The following is a 13,450-nucleotide window of genomic DNA, read 5'->3' as shown; positions in this document are numbered from 1 at the left end:
TAATGCCATTACCATCTCCTTCTGGTGCCCAAAGGTCCCAGATGCCCTGCTGGGGTGTGGTGGGAGCAGGAGGTGGGCCCTCTGACTGTCCATGCCATACTCCTGCCTTCCTCCTGGCTGTGTTACGACTGGTTGCGAGGGACGCTCGGGCTCGGTCGCCTGGCAGGCGCTGCACAGGCGCGTCCCAGATGCTGCGCCGGCCCATTCCCTATGTGCCTTTTCCCTCCATCTCCTTTGGTGTTTACGACAGCCAACAGCTCCAGCACCTTTGGATGCAGCACAACTGTAGCCTCTGGATATGGCCTAAACTATGCCAGCACACCTAGGCCACTGCCTTTGGGGTAAGTTAGGATTACGCCCTGATTTTGTAGGGATCCAGAGAAAGTCCAGTATTACAAATCGAACTAAAGTAATTCCTTTAGTAATACTTTAGTAATACTTTAAGTAAAGTAATTTACTTAAAGTAAAGTAAACTTTAGTAATATGTATTGGCAACCTTCAGTCTCGAAAGACTATGGTATCGCGCTCTGAAAGGTGGTTCTGGCACAGCGTCTAGTGTGGCTGAAAAGGCCAATCCGGGAGTGACAATCCCTTCCACACCGGGAGCAAGTGCAGTCTGTCCCTGGTCTGTCTCCCTGGCTATGGGCCTTCCTTCTTTGCCTCTTAGCCTCAGACTGTTGGCAAAGTGTCTCTTCAAACTGGGAAAGGCCATGCTGCACAGCCTGCCTCCAAGCGGGCCGCTCAGAGGCCAGGGTTTCCCACTTGTTGAGGTCCATCCCTAAGGCCTTCAGATCCCTCTTGCAGATGTCCTTGTATCGCAGCTGTGGTCTACCTGTAGGGCGCTTTCCTTGCACGAGTTCTCCATAGAGGAGATCCTTTGGGATCCGGCCATCATCCATTCTCGCGACATGACCAAGCCAACGCAGGCGTCTCTGTTTCAGCAGTGAATACATGCTAGGGATTCCAGCACGTTCCAGGACTGTGTTGTTTGGAACTTTGTCCTGCCAGGTGATGTTGAGGATGCGTCGGAGGCAGCGCATGTGGAAAGCGCTCAGTTTCCTCTCCTGTTGTGAGCGAAGAGTCCATGACTCGCTGCAGTACAGAAGTGTACTCAGGACGCAAGCTCTGTAGACCTGGATCTTGGTATGTTCCGTCAGCTTCTTGTTGGACCAGACTCTCTTTGTGAGTCTGGAAAACGTGGTAGCTGCTTTACCGATGCGCTTGTTTAGCTCGGTATCGAGAGAATGTGTGTCGGAGATCGTTGAGCCAAGGTACACAAAGTCATGGACAACCTCCAGTTCATGCTCAGAGATTGTAATGCAGGGAGGTGAGTCCACATCCTGAACCATGACCTGTGTTTTCTTCAGGCTGATTGTCAGTCCAAAATCTTGGCAGGCCTTGCTAAAACGATCCATGAGCTGCTGGAGATCTTTGGCAGAGTGGGTAGTGACAGCTGCATCGTCGGCAAAGAGGAAGTCACGAAGACATTTCAGCTGGACTTTGGATTTTGCTCTCAGTCTGGAGAGGTTGAAGAGCTTTCCATCTGATCTGGTCCGGAGATAGATGCCTTCTGTTGCAGTTCCAAAGGCCTGCTTCAGCAGGACAGCGAAGAAAATCCCAAACAAGGTTGGTGCAAGAACACAGCCCTGCTTCACTCCGCTTCGGATGTCAAAAGGGTCTGATGTGGAGCCATCGAAGACAACAGTGCCCTTCATGTCCTTGTGGAAAGATCTGATGATGCTGAGGAGCCTGTGTGGACATCCAATCTTGGGGAGAATCTTGAAGAGGCCGTCTCTGCTGACCAGGTCGAAAGCCTTCGTGAGATCTATGAAGGCTATAAAGAGTGGCTGTCGTTGTTCCCTGCATTTCTCCTGCAGTTGTCTAAGGGAGAATACCATATCAGTGGTGGACCTGTTGGCTCGGAATCCACACTGCGATTCTGGATAGACGCTCTCTGCAAGTACCTGGAGCCTCTTTAGTACAACTCGGGCAAACAGCTTTCCTACAACGCTAAGGAGAGAGATGCCGCGATAGTTGTTGCAGTCACCCCTGTCACCTTTGTTCTTGTACAGCGTGATGATGTTTGCATCCCTCATGTCTTGAGGTACTCCACCTTCTCTCCAGCAGAGACAGAGGATTTCATGCAGCTCAGTGACGATGATCTCTTTGCAGCATTTTAGGACTTCAGCAGGGATGCTGTCTTTTCCAGGTGCCTTGCCAAAGGCAAGGGAGTCCAGGGCCACGTGAAATTCTTCTAGGGTTGGTTCACTGTCAAGCTCTTCCAGCACAGGCAGGCACTCAATGTTGTTCAGTGCTTCTTCGGTGACTACATTTTCTCTGGAATATAGCTCAGAGTAGTGCTGCACCCAGCGTTCCATCTGCTGCGCCCGATCCTGGATGACCTCGCCTGTGGCAGACTTCAGAGGGGCAATTTTCTTCTGTGTTGGACCTAGGGCCTGCTTGATACCATCATACATCCCCTTGATGTTGCCCGTGTCAGCTGCTATCTGTATCTCGGAACAGAGCTTTAGTAATATTTAGTTTTATAAAGTTTTATAAAGTATTTACTTTAGTAATACTTTAAGTAAAGTAATTTACTTAAAGTAAAGTAAACTTTAGTAATATTTAGTTTTATAAAGTTTTATAAAGTATTTACTTTAGTAATACTTTAAGTAATTTACTTAAAGTAAACTAAAGTAAAAATCTGGTTATCCAAGCCTCCACTTTCACTGGGGGTAGCACAAGCCACTTTTAATCATAACTCCTGACTATACTTACCTGACTACAGCATCAAGATCAGACATAAAGATTTGCAAAATCCTATTTGCTGTAAGAGTATTGGCATAGCACTGTACTCTTAATGCCACCTAATTACCTGTAATATATACTCTTAATTTACCAGTAAAGGCCTCTCTTCATATAAGCTCTTTATTAGGCACCTGCTTAATTTCTAGAGAGTTTCTCAGCGAGCTGTCCATTATAGGATTAAAATGCAACTAGAGGAATTGTTTTTCTTTTTCCATCAGCATCACTAAAGTGTTTATAATGTATCCTGTTTAGATACAGGAGTCCTGTTTAGACTGCAGGAGCATGTACATTTTTGCTGGTTGTCTTTGAGCCTTTTTCCTACAGACAGCCTGAAATGTAGGCATGCACCCCTTCTCCTAGGCGCAATATACGAGATGCATAACATTGGAAGGAACCAATGTTCACCTAGGTCCAAGGAAAACCCAGCATGGCTTGACTCAAGTCAAGTTGCCGAGCTCCCCATGACTCAACTCGAAAATGAGTCACAACAGGGGCACTTTCCAAGTCGCCAAGTCACCCTTTAGTGACTCTAAAGCACTTGAGCCGAGTCAGCTCCCCTTTAAAAAGCCTGCCGCGGAAAAAACGGGGTGTGCGTGAGTTCATTTTAAACACTCCTCTGATGTCCCCGCCCACCTGTAAAGAGAGCAGGAGGGGTGGAAGGGACGGCGAGAGAGTGGAGACTGAAGCAGCAAGAGGGAGGAGGGTCATGCGTAGCAGTTGTAAGGCTTACCAGGATGACCTGATCCTTGGCAGCACTGCTCAGAAGTAGTTTCCCTGCAGTCCGTCATTCAGTGAGGCTTCCCACCCAAGTAACAATGGAGCTCAGTTTACAGCAGCCAGCCATGCAGTGGAAAACATGATTGATGCTACGAACCTCCCCCCCTTCCCCTCCTCCTTTCTCCTCCTCCCTGGGCTTCTGCAGACAATCATAAGGCAAGAACGCCCTTGGCTCCTCCTCCTGCCCTCCCTCAGGCAAAGACAATAGGAGAACGCTTATCCTCTGTTCAATGATAATCAGTTTCTTCCTTCCTATCAGAGATGGCAAAAAGCCCACTCCTGCCCTCCCACTCAGCTGGGAAAGGAAGTATTAACTCTTCTCTGCCTGGCTGGAACTCCCTGCTGCTTGCCCAGTTGGAATGCTGGCCCTGCAAGGTTTTTCATGCCATGAAAACAGTAAGCAAGCACACCCAGACACAGCAGACTCGAGTCAGCATGCATGGGTACGAGTGCTTAGTCAGGGGCCCTGACTTGAGTCTTCCATGTGTTCAACTCAAGAGTCGCCAATTCAGCAAAAATCACACATTTTCGCAACTCAGTTCCAAGTCAATGACTCAACCCTGCCTTAGTCAATCCCCCATATTAAGGCAAAATTCTCCACACACAAAGCAACATCCGTCTTTAAGCCCCTTGAAGATTAAACACTAGTGCTCAGTCAAAAGGAGGTGAGCTTTCTGTTTAAATTTTATGATGTGCACATATTTAAAATCACAGAAGTGTTAATGAGACAACCTGCAATGACCATTACTCAGGGTTATGGAGCGGTCCAAATACTGTTAGCAGGGACAGTAAGTCCTCACACAACCAACCAGGTAAACAATCAATACCCAAGTAGTGTGTACATACATACGTAGAAGATGAGAGTTTGCACAGAGCAGACTGACTATCCATTTTATTGCTTGAACCATATCAGTTTCCTTCTACCCATGTATTTTCTTCTATGTGTCATTGCCCTAGTGCTCCTCACAAATACTATGAGACAAGATAATCTTTTGGATAGAATAGGCTACATTTATTGATTGACAATATAATAATCAACCTGCACAGGATTCTATCTAAACACAACTTCTTTAGTGTGGTCACCTATCTAGAGGAAACAGCAGCAACTGCCACTCCCCCCCCCCCCACAGCCACCCTGGCTTCAACCTGAGGTCAACCCCACTTTTTCCACACAGAGCCCTGGAAAGGGGCCGAAGGCAGTCAAATTGCTCCACCTATCCCGAGACTGACAACCTTTGGGATACTCCATTACTCAAGCCTGAGGATCCATCAGCCTACATCCTTAAGCAAGACAGTCTTTTGAGACAAAACAAAAACCCTAATTGACAAACACGCTAATTCTAGTTCTTGTCCCGCATCATACTTGTCAGTTGTGGCCATCCTGGCGAAATATCACATCTTAAAAACAGTCTGAGGTAGGCAACAACAAAAAAATCTTCCTACCAACAACCAATCAGGTGAACAGCAAAACAATTCCTACCCAATCCCAAAGGCAACCAGCTAATAATTTCAGACAGTTCTGTTGGGTAGATGAGCTGGGTACACAAGACTGCCCTAAATCAGAAAGCTGGGGTTGAAGGCTCAACATGCAAGTTGTTTCTCAAGCCCAGCCCTCAGCAATCAATGAGGGGCCACCACTGCAAATTTGTCTAATGCAGGGGAAGGGCCAGACAAAGGATGCCCCTGCCTCCAATCACTGGCAGAGGGGCATTACAGTGTAATGGATGCTTGTCTGTTGCAATGCATCCTTGAGAGGGAACCCCTTGCAGGGGAGAAGGGAGATAAGAAATGCTCAACCCTTTTCCCACTGGCCATTTCCCCCTAAAACCACCAGCTGCTTCTCTCCCGCATCTCAGAGATGTGTTTACTTTGCAAATATGATTCTTGAACCGGGGGGGGGGGGAGAGACTAGTAGGAGAAGTTTCAGAGCAAAAACAGGCAGCAGGGGAAGCCTTAACAAGCATCCTCCCTCTGCTAACCCTACCAGGGTACATTATTTTGGAATACAGAAGCAGCCATCAGGTTAATGTTCCCTGTGGCTGCCATGTTGCACAGTTTAGTATTATGTTTTCCTTTCACTGCCACATAGTGATATATTTTATTTAAATGTAATATTCTCATTCTCTCTCTCCTCACTACCCAGCATCACTCTATTTCTCGCTATTTGCTGGATTCCCTTGGAAGGTTTTAAAGAGACTGGGAATTTAATACTTCTCTTGGTTCCCTGATTAGGACAAGTTACTCCAATTATACCATAATTCACCTGGAAATAGCTGGGGGTCGAGTTGTTCCATTTTCACTTTCATGCTCACAGTGCCCATGTCAGAACTGAGTAAGGAAGACGGCACATTCAAGAACAATTTGCTAGTTTCCCACCTGACAGTCTAAAATTGTTATCTTTTAAGGTTTAAGTGCATGAAGAATTAGAAAATATTATTTCTGCAGCAAATGACTTTAGCGCCATGAACAAACGCACTTTAGCATCCATTCGAAATAAAAGCATTTTTCCCCAGGTGAGCAGAACATCAGCCTCTTTCAGGGAGGAAGGGGAAAGAAGAGAAAACATTGTTACCCTCCGCACATCTTTGCCAAATGTTTCACTGTAGCTGGTTCCAAGTATTTCAAATTGGACATAGGGGTTGGCACCATCCTCCCTGAACTCCATAACTCCTGTGAGTCCACTGATATGACCCTAAGGAAAGAGAAGCCACACTTTAGGAGGCAGAAAACAATTTGGTTTTACAGAACACCTCCCACATGCATACCAAAATGTATAGCTAGTGATTGTGATTGAATTGAACATCATTTATTATATGCTCAACAACATCCTACATCAGTCTATGGACATCTCCCCCTCCAATTCTTCAGAAAAAAACTAAGGAATACTGGCAAATATCATTGAAAATTCAAAGGTTCTAGGGAAACTTCAACGTATACAAGATCTGCCAACAGAGCAAAAAGTGGAAAGCAGAACACATCTCATTCAGATTTAGAACAGAATTTCAACTGGACATGTGACCAGTGTTGGTTTTCCACATCTGAAAAAAATGACATAATCTTCAGGACTGGTCACAGTCTAGGATGCGAAACAATGTATTACATTATATATTGTTAAGAGTTACAACGTGTGGACTATAACTTGACTACCCAGAACCTAGATGTGTGAGTCAGGAATCACAGACCCCTCACCCCTGTCCTGCATTGGAACACAGGCTCATCAGTCAGCATTTGGTGGGCTTCTCTGCCCCGGCTTGCCAGAAGCCCCTATAAAAAGAAGCAGGAAGAGACTGCTAGCAGGTTGGTCTTCTTGCATGGAGCTCTTTGGCTATGCCTAGAAGCTGCTCTCCAATTCATTTGTTTGCTCTGTGAATCCTGGATAGTCTGTTTACCCATCTGATTTCTCCCAGTCCTCCAATGATGGCAAGCTTCCCAAAGCCTAGGAGTACACATCATTAGTAGCACTGTTTGATCTTACCTTCTTAATAGTCTCCAACATGGATCGACCTCCATTCCAAGGCTTGGTGGATTTCCTCATGCAGTTTAAGCTTGCCATGCTGTGCCATTTCCTATCCTCTAGCTTTCTGTGGAAGGCATTAGCCAACATGAGAACACTGTCATAGAGATAGAGGTTGGACACCTGCAAACGGGGACAAGAGTAACATGGCTTATAGAGAAAAGAGACATCCTAAACAAATCTAGAACAAATTTAAAAATACAGTAGTACAGAACAGATCTTTGTTTAGGTCATTCTGTGCTCAATAGGAATAATTCTTGTTTAATGCAGATTATCCCAAATTCAGCCGTTGGCATCTGTAGCTGGGCTGGGATAATTCCTTGCCTAAGGGCTTCAAAGCCCTTGCTGGTTGGAGTAGCTGTTATGCTAGATGGATCAGTGACTGGAACTCAGTAATCTAGGGCACAATCCTAACCCACTTTCCAGCATCAACATAAGGGCAATGCAGATTCGAGGTAAGGGAACAAGCATTCCCTTACTTTGAGGAGGCCTCCGTGAGTGCCACTCAGCTGTAGGATGCAGTACACGTCCCATTGGCACCTCTATGACAGTGCTGGAAAGTGGGTTAGGATTTGGGCCATAATGAACTTTCTTAGTGAAATTTCTTCCCAGCTTCCTTGCATAAACCATGAGAGCCTTCAATACAACAAAACAGTTTAATGTTAATTACTTTTATCCTCAAGAAGGATCCAAGTTTCTTTTCCCTCTTCACTTCATACAAATTCAAAATGGTCATCCTAATTCATGACAAATGCTGTACTTTACCCATTTTTGCCTGGCCCACAGGTGTTCACATTTGGTCCCTGTCGCATATATGCAACGTTGGGCAGAAATGGCTTAAACAAGTGAGTTTGAAAAGGACAGAATTACTCCTGGACTAGTCCCTTTGGTAAATGACTTGTAAAATCTGGGTGAACCAAAATGATTGTGAACTTTTAAGGGTACAGATACACGAAGTTCCCATTGGTTGGTTTCTGCAGCTTGCTGCTCAGCTCAGAAGCTATGGCTCATAAAGACTGGTTGATTATCGCTGCCTATTCAGCAGTAACAGGTCAGTCCGCTTATCTCCTCTTCCCCAAAACAATTCAATGGCAGAATTTTCTTTACTAACTTAGGCTGCACACGTGGAATGCATCCTCAAGGCTGTTACCCTGCCTGACCTACCATCCTCATGAATGGTCCAATCCTATCCTCTCAGACCATAGCATGCAGCACTGCCTTTCACCCCTTTTTCTGACCCAACATGACCCCTGACTCCTTCTTCGGACTTACACTAGCTGAATAGCTGGTGTAGGTCCAAGGAGACCCATTGGAAGCCAAGCTGTCTGCAGGGAATTAAGTAAAACAGATTTTTAAAATTTTTTTTTACATTTTTACTTACTTCTACATGGCCATCAGGTCGCTCCCCCCCCCCCACATCATAGCATGCAGCACACACTCTATCAGTAGTGCAGCGTGCTACAGGCTGGCAGGGGATAGGATTGGACAGTGAATATTCCAAAGAGAAAACAAAATATTACTTGCTTTAATGTAGTTAAAAGCAGTTGTTTTAAACACTGAAAATTTGTGACATTGTCTTAGCAGCCCATTTTTTGCATCTCTGTTCAGGTTATATGAGGAATGGGTGTCATTGCACCACCCTACTGCATTAATATATTAACACAAATTCAGACTGGATCATTCCCAAAGACTTAAATCGGACTGCCAGTCAAGCTGCACAGGTAGCCAGAATGTAGCTTAGGGGGATTTGTGCAGGCAGCTCATTCTTCTGCCCAGCTACTGATACTGCCACTTACTCCAGCTTTAAAAGAAAGCAATCAAGCAAGCCTTTATTATTCTGCAGGATCCTCCATCCTCCTTTATACTGAGCTGGTGTTCTCCACAGGGTGCTGAAAGAGAGATTTCACAAGCAGGCGCTAAAGCAATGAAATTTTCTCATGTGCCCGAGGTGAGAGACCAGATTCCCTCAGTTCCCTACTGAAATTAATTTTGTACCCATACTTCATAACTGACAATTTGTTGCAGAATTGCCTCAGAATAGCCAGGCCAAAATGTTCTGCATAGTCACAGGTTTGTATTGTTCCATTTCAGTTCCAGGGGGAAAAAATAATAATCCCAGCACCTTTCTTTGAGAATAGATTTCTTCTCTTTTTCTCCCAAAGCTCTAGACTGAATTCATGTTCTATCAGACACACATCATGCATGTACTCCTGTGCAGGAGGTCTGGTCTAGAGGGTAGAGCTGCCATTAAGACCAAATATTTAACATTGGAAGGTTGCCAGTTCAAGACCACTGGAAGCCTCTGTGAGTGGCAAGACCTGGAGAGCTGACAAGTTGAGCTGAGTCCTTTTGGGTGAGAGCCAAAAGAAGCTGGCTCTAGCTCTTTCTGTGAGAGGGCAAGAAAGCTGTTTGTCGGCTTGGGAGGCAATGTGCGGTCAGAACATTTACCTGACCATGATGAGATCCATCTGGAATATAGATTGTTCTTGAAAGACAGAACTTATTTGTGATTGTAAAAATGCCCTTGGTGGTTTAAAAAAAGCTTGCCTGTGTAAACCACCTTGAATACAGCCAATAGAGCAATCCAATGGTGAGAAAGGCAGTATATAAATACTAGTTATTATTATTAGTCCTCTCTATTGGACTACACAAACAAATTCCTTCTTTAAGAGTAGGCACTCTTCCTTTTCAGCAATTCCTGTTCTGAAGACTTTTTTTTCTTGGGCATTTTCTACTATGGAATATTGATGTATCTTTACAACAAAATGTAGTTTGGGGACACAAGAGTTTTCTGATTCACCACTCTCCTCACAGTTTAGCATGTGCCCTCACTGTTTAGCACTGTTCCCTCATAGCCTTTAGCATGCATTCCTTGCATGCACTCCTTTTTCTTTGTTTGGCTCTTCAATAGAGATGGAAATGCAGTTGCACATATTTGTGGCCCAAAGTTATACTCCTGTGGTTCCCAAACTGACTTGGGTCATGACACACCCGCAGCCTCTTCTTCCCAGCTAAGCCAAGTGCCGCCATCTTGGAACTCACAAGATACAAGCCGGGGTATCCCAAATCTCACAAGATTTTATGAGATTCAAGATGGTGGTACTTAGGAGAACAGGTAGGAGGGGCCAACTGAGACATCCCACAGCGCCGCTGTGAGTGTGCTGTGACACACTAAGGCGTTGCAACACACACTTTGGGAACCCCTATTATAGCCCATTTATGACAGCAAATATCACAATCTGCTGTCATAAGTGACCCAGCAATGGCGCAAACATCGCACATGATGGACCTACTGATGGAAACCACCAGAGGCTCCATGCACATGTCAGAACCATCTGGATGCTCTCTCTTTCCAGGCCAGGTGGCAAAGGTGGTGGTTCGTGGGATAGGGAGTGGGCCAAACCAGGGAAGTGGCACAAGGGCAGGAGGGGGAAGATCTCAGTGGCAGTCACACAAGCTGGACCCTATCCCCCTTTTCCAGCCCACACCTGCCGTCTTCCTCTATTCAGACATATGCCAGCAAAATAGCTGGTGTGGGTCCAACGAGATCCATTGGTAATCAGGTGGTCTACTGGGAGGTTACCTCTCAATGGCCATCAGATCACCACCCCCACCCCCACTATAGCATGCACTCGGTTTGTGTGGCTGCATGCTATGAACTGGTGGAGTAGGATTGGGCCATTAATCTTTGTTTTAATCGCAGATGTGATGTAAGAAAAGATCTCGCAGACAACAAAGAAACAACAGACGCATGTAAATGTGACCACCCAGTCAGACCAGGAATGTGGTAATAACTCTTCTAGATTAAGCAACTGGGCAACTGTCTCAACTCATGCCAGTGCCCGAAATGACACCCAAACCTTCTGCCTTCCCCGTTTTAAGCATACACTTCAATATGTGAACCCCAAACTTCCCACAGCTGCCTCTTCCTCCTTCCTTAGTACCCACTGCATCCTCAAAACAGGCTAGGTGGGAGGATGTTGTCAGCGGAAGGGGAAGTCCTAGTCCACTTCCAGCATCCTCCCACCTAATTGACATTTGTGTGTGCGTTCCCAGCTCAGGATCAACAATAATCCTCCAATAATAATAATCCTCCAATAATAATCAACAATTCTTTGTCACACTTCTTTAGTTATCGGAAGCATCTTAGCACCGCCTGTGATCCTTTTAAGGTGGTGTTCATAATTTCACACTGGTGCCACCTCAAATCTTTGAGAGCCTTTCAATGGCTCTGTCAGCTACTGAATCGTAGAAGACAACATATTTCCCAAACACGGCTCTCCTAATGTCATAGATGGTATTTACAGCATTACAGTTTTGCTGCCAGAAATGCTGATGCTGTGAAGGTGGAAGAGAAGCAAGCTCCCTTCCACTTGTTACCTCAAGTACCACCACAAATTTCAATTTGCTGCTGATTCTCAAACTTTCACCAGGCATGGAGAAGTACTGTACAGGTGGAGCCTATTTATCACGTTAGTTCCGTTTCGTGACTCGGCGCGATTAACAAAAAACGCGTTGTGCTAAATTTCATAGAGTTACGCAAATACACTGCAGCCTGACACTTCCAGATGGAAGGAAACTAAGGCAGCTGTTATCAATCCCCTCCACTCCGCTCTGTACTCAGCCCTCCCAGTTGCCAGCTGTCCCGCTGATCTTTTAAGAGTCCAGCCCTATGCGTTTCTACTCAGAAGTAAGCTCCATTCCAGTCAATGGGGCTTACTCCCAGGAAAGTGTGGAGAGGATTGTAGGCTATATCTCATGCTTTGCTTGGTGGGAAGGCTTGCTTGTGTCCGTGATAGCCTGCAAGGGGGGGGGGTTGCTTGTGTCGGTGATTGCCTGCACCATCTCAATCGGGGGGGGGGGGAATCTGGCAAACACTCCCTGGGTTTTTTAAAGCAATCCCCTCTGTTGCTACCACACCTGCCCCTGTGTGTGTGTGTGTGAGAGAGTGAGAGAGAGAGAGAGAGAGTGCTCCACCTTACTCCACGTGTTCTGGCTACAGAGATTTTTGCCCCCCCTTCCCCTCTTCAGCCTCTTTGCTGGCTCAGGGGCTCCAGGAGTGCAAGGGGAACCTCTTCCAGGGCTCCAGGGCTATTTCCCTGCCTGGGCGAGGCAGAGTCTTTTTGCAGTGTTTTGGGCTGCCTTAAAATGGAGCGAGACACCAGCAAAGGGCAAAGGAGGCAAAGGTGTGTGTAACTTTCCGTTCCCCCACCCCATTCTCGTTAAGACAGATCTGCAGATAAAAAATCCATGGATAAATAGGCTGCACCTGTAATATGAAATTCATGTAAATTGCTGAATTGTCATGCAGGGGGCTGCCCAGGAGGTCGAGCATGAGAAAGTGGGAAAGCAAGGAATTATCTTGGAGCAGTGTGCTGGGACTGAAAGGAAAGAGACACTGAGGAGAAAACAAGGTCACTGATTTGTTTTCTGGGGGGTGTCTGGATTTGCAGAACTGCTGACGTCTCCTTCTTAGCTTTGAGGAGAAAAACAAAACACTTTCCTAAGCATAGGATGTTGCATCACCTCACTTGGAAGCTGCACCTGGACTAGCAGGGTGAACTGCCTGACCATATCCCAGGGCTTGTGACATTTACAGTTTAGCACTGGAGCAGCTGCCCTGCTGCAAAGGTTGCATGTGAAGGAGCCCATTAGGTATGCCGATGGGCCTGTTCACCTATGCACGTTCATCACCTGGTTGTAGGATGTGTGCATGAATCACCCCAAACTGAGCACCACAGACCAAACTTTGCATCATTTCATGGCACTTTACTTTCAATGGAAGCAGTTGAGCCAGCACAGAGTAATCAGCTGAAGCAAGATTACAAACTGATCCAATGAGCAGTCACTTCCAAGCATTCTTTGAATTCCAGAAAAAGTCAAGGCCAAAAAGGCAGCCAAAATGTCATGCTCAGAAAGGGGACTGGGAAATCTCAGAATCAAAGGAAAGAGAGAAGCTGTGGTGACATGCTGACAACCCTCTGGCAGCTGGGTACAAACCTATCCATACCAAGTAAAGAATACAATGGTTAAAAGGGGGGAACACTTGCCTGCAATTGTTGCCAACATTAGACAGCAACTGTTACCCTGCACATGCCCAATCTTGTCTGATCTTGGAAGCTAAGCAGGGTCAGGCCTGGTTAGTACTTGGATGGGAGACCGCCTGGGAATACTTGGTGCTGTAGGCTTATACCACAGTATTTTGAGACTGAAGGTTGTCAACCATTAAAACAGGGGTGCCCAAACCCCGGCCCTGGGGCCACTTGCGGCCCTCAAGGCCTCTCAATGCGGCCCTCAGGGAGCTCCCAGTCTCCAATGAGCCTCTGGCCCTCTGCTGATTTGTTGGAGCCC

General features: G+C 46.1%; 1 protein-coding gene and 1 pseudogene across 1 annotated transcript in view; one reads left to right on the top strand and one right to left on the bottom strand.

Annotated features, from left to right (window-relative positions):
• GRID1 (glutamate ionotropic receptor delta type subunit 1) overlaps positions 1-13,450 on the bottom strand; it is an 829,564-nt gene that overhangs the window by 140,673 nt on the left and 675,441 nt on the right. The window contains exons 7-8 of the mRNA XM_066620630.1: positions 7,061-7,222; positions 6,158-6,277 (exon numbers count right to left, since the gene is read on the bottom strand). Coding sequence (XP_066476727.1) covers positions 6,158-6,277; positions 7,061-7,222 — 282 coding nt within the window. The remainder of the gene's footprint in view (positions 1-6,157; positions 6,278-7,060; positions 7,223-13,450) is intronic.
• Positions 13,171-13,287, top strand: LOC136646305 (5S ribosomal RNA; annotated as a pseudogene).

The sequence above is a fragment of the Tiliqua scincoides genome, chromosome 3, assembly GCF_035046505.1.
Source record: "Tiliqua scincoides isolate rTilSci1 chromosome 3, rTilSci1.hap2, whole genome shotgun sequence".
Taxonomy (NCBI): Eukaryota; Metazoa; Chordata; class Lepidosauria; order Squamata; family Scincidae; genus Tiliqua; species Tiliqua scincoides.
This window is presented reverse-complemented; position numbering and strand designations above follow the sequence as displayed.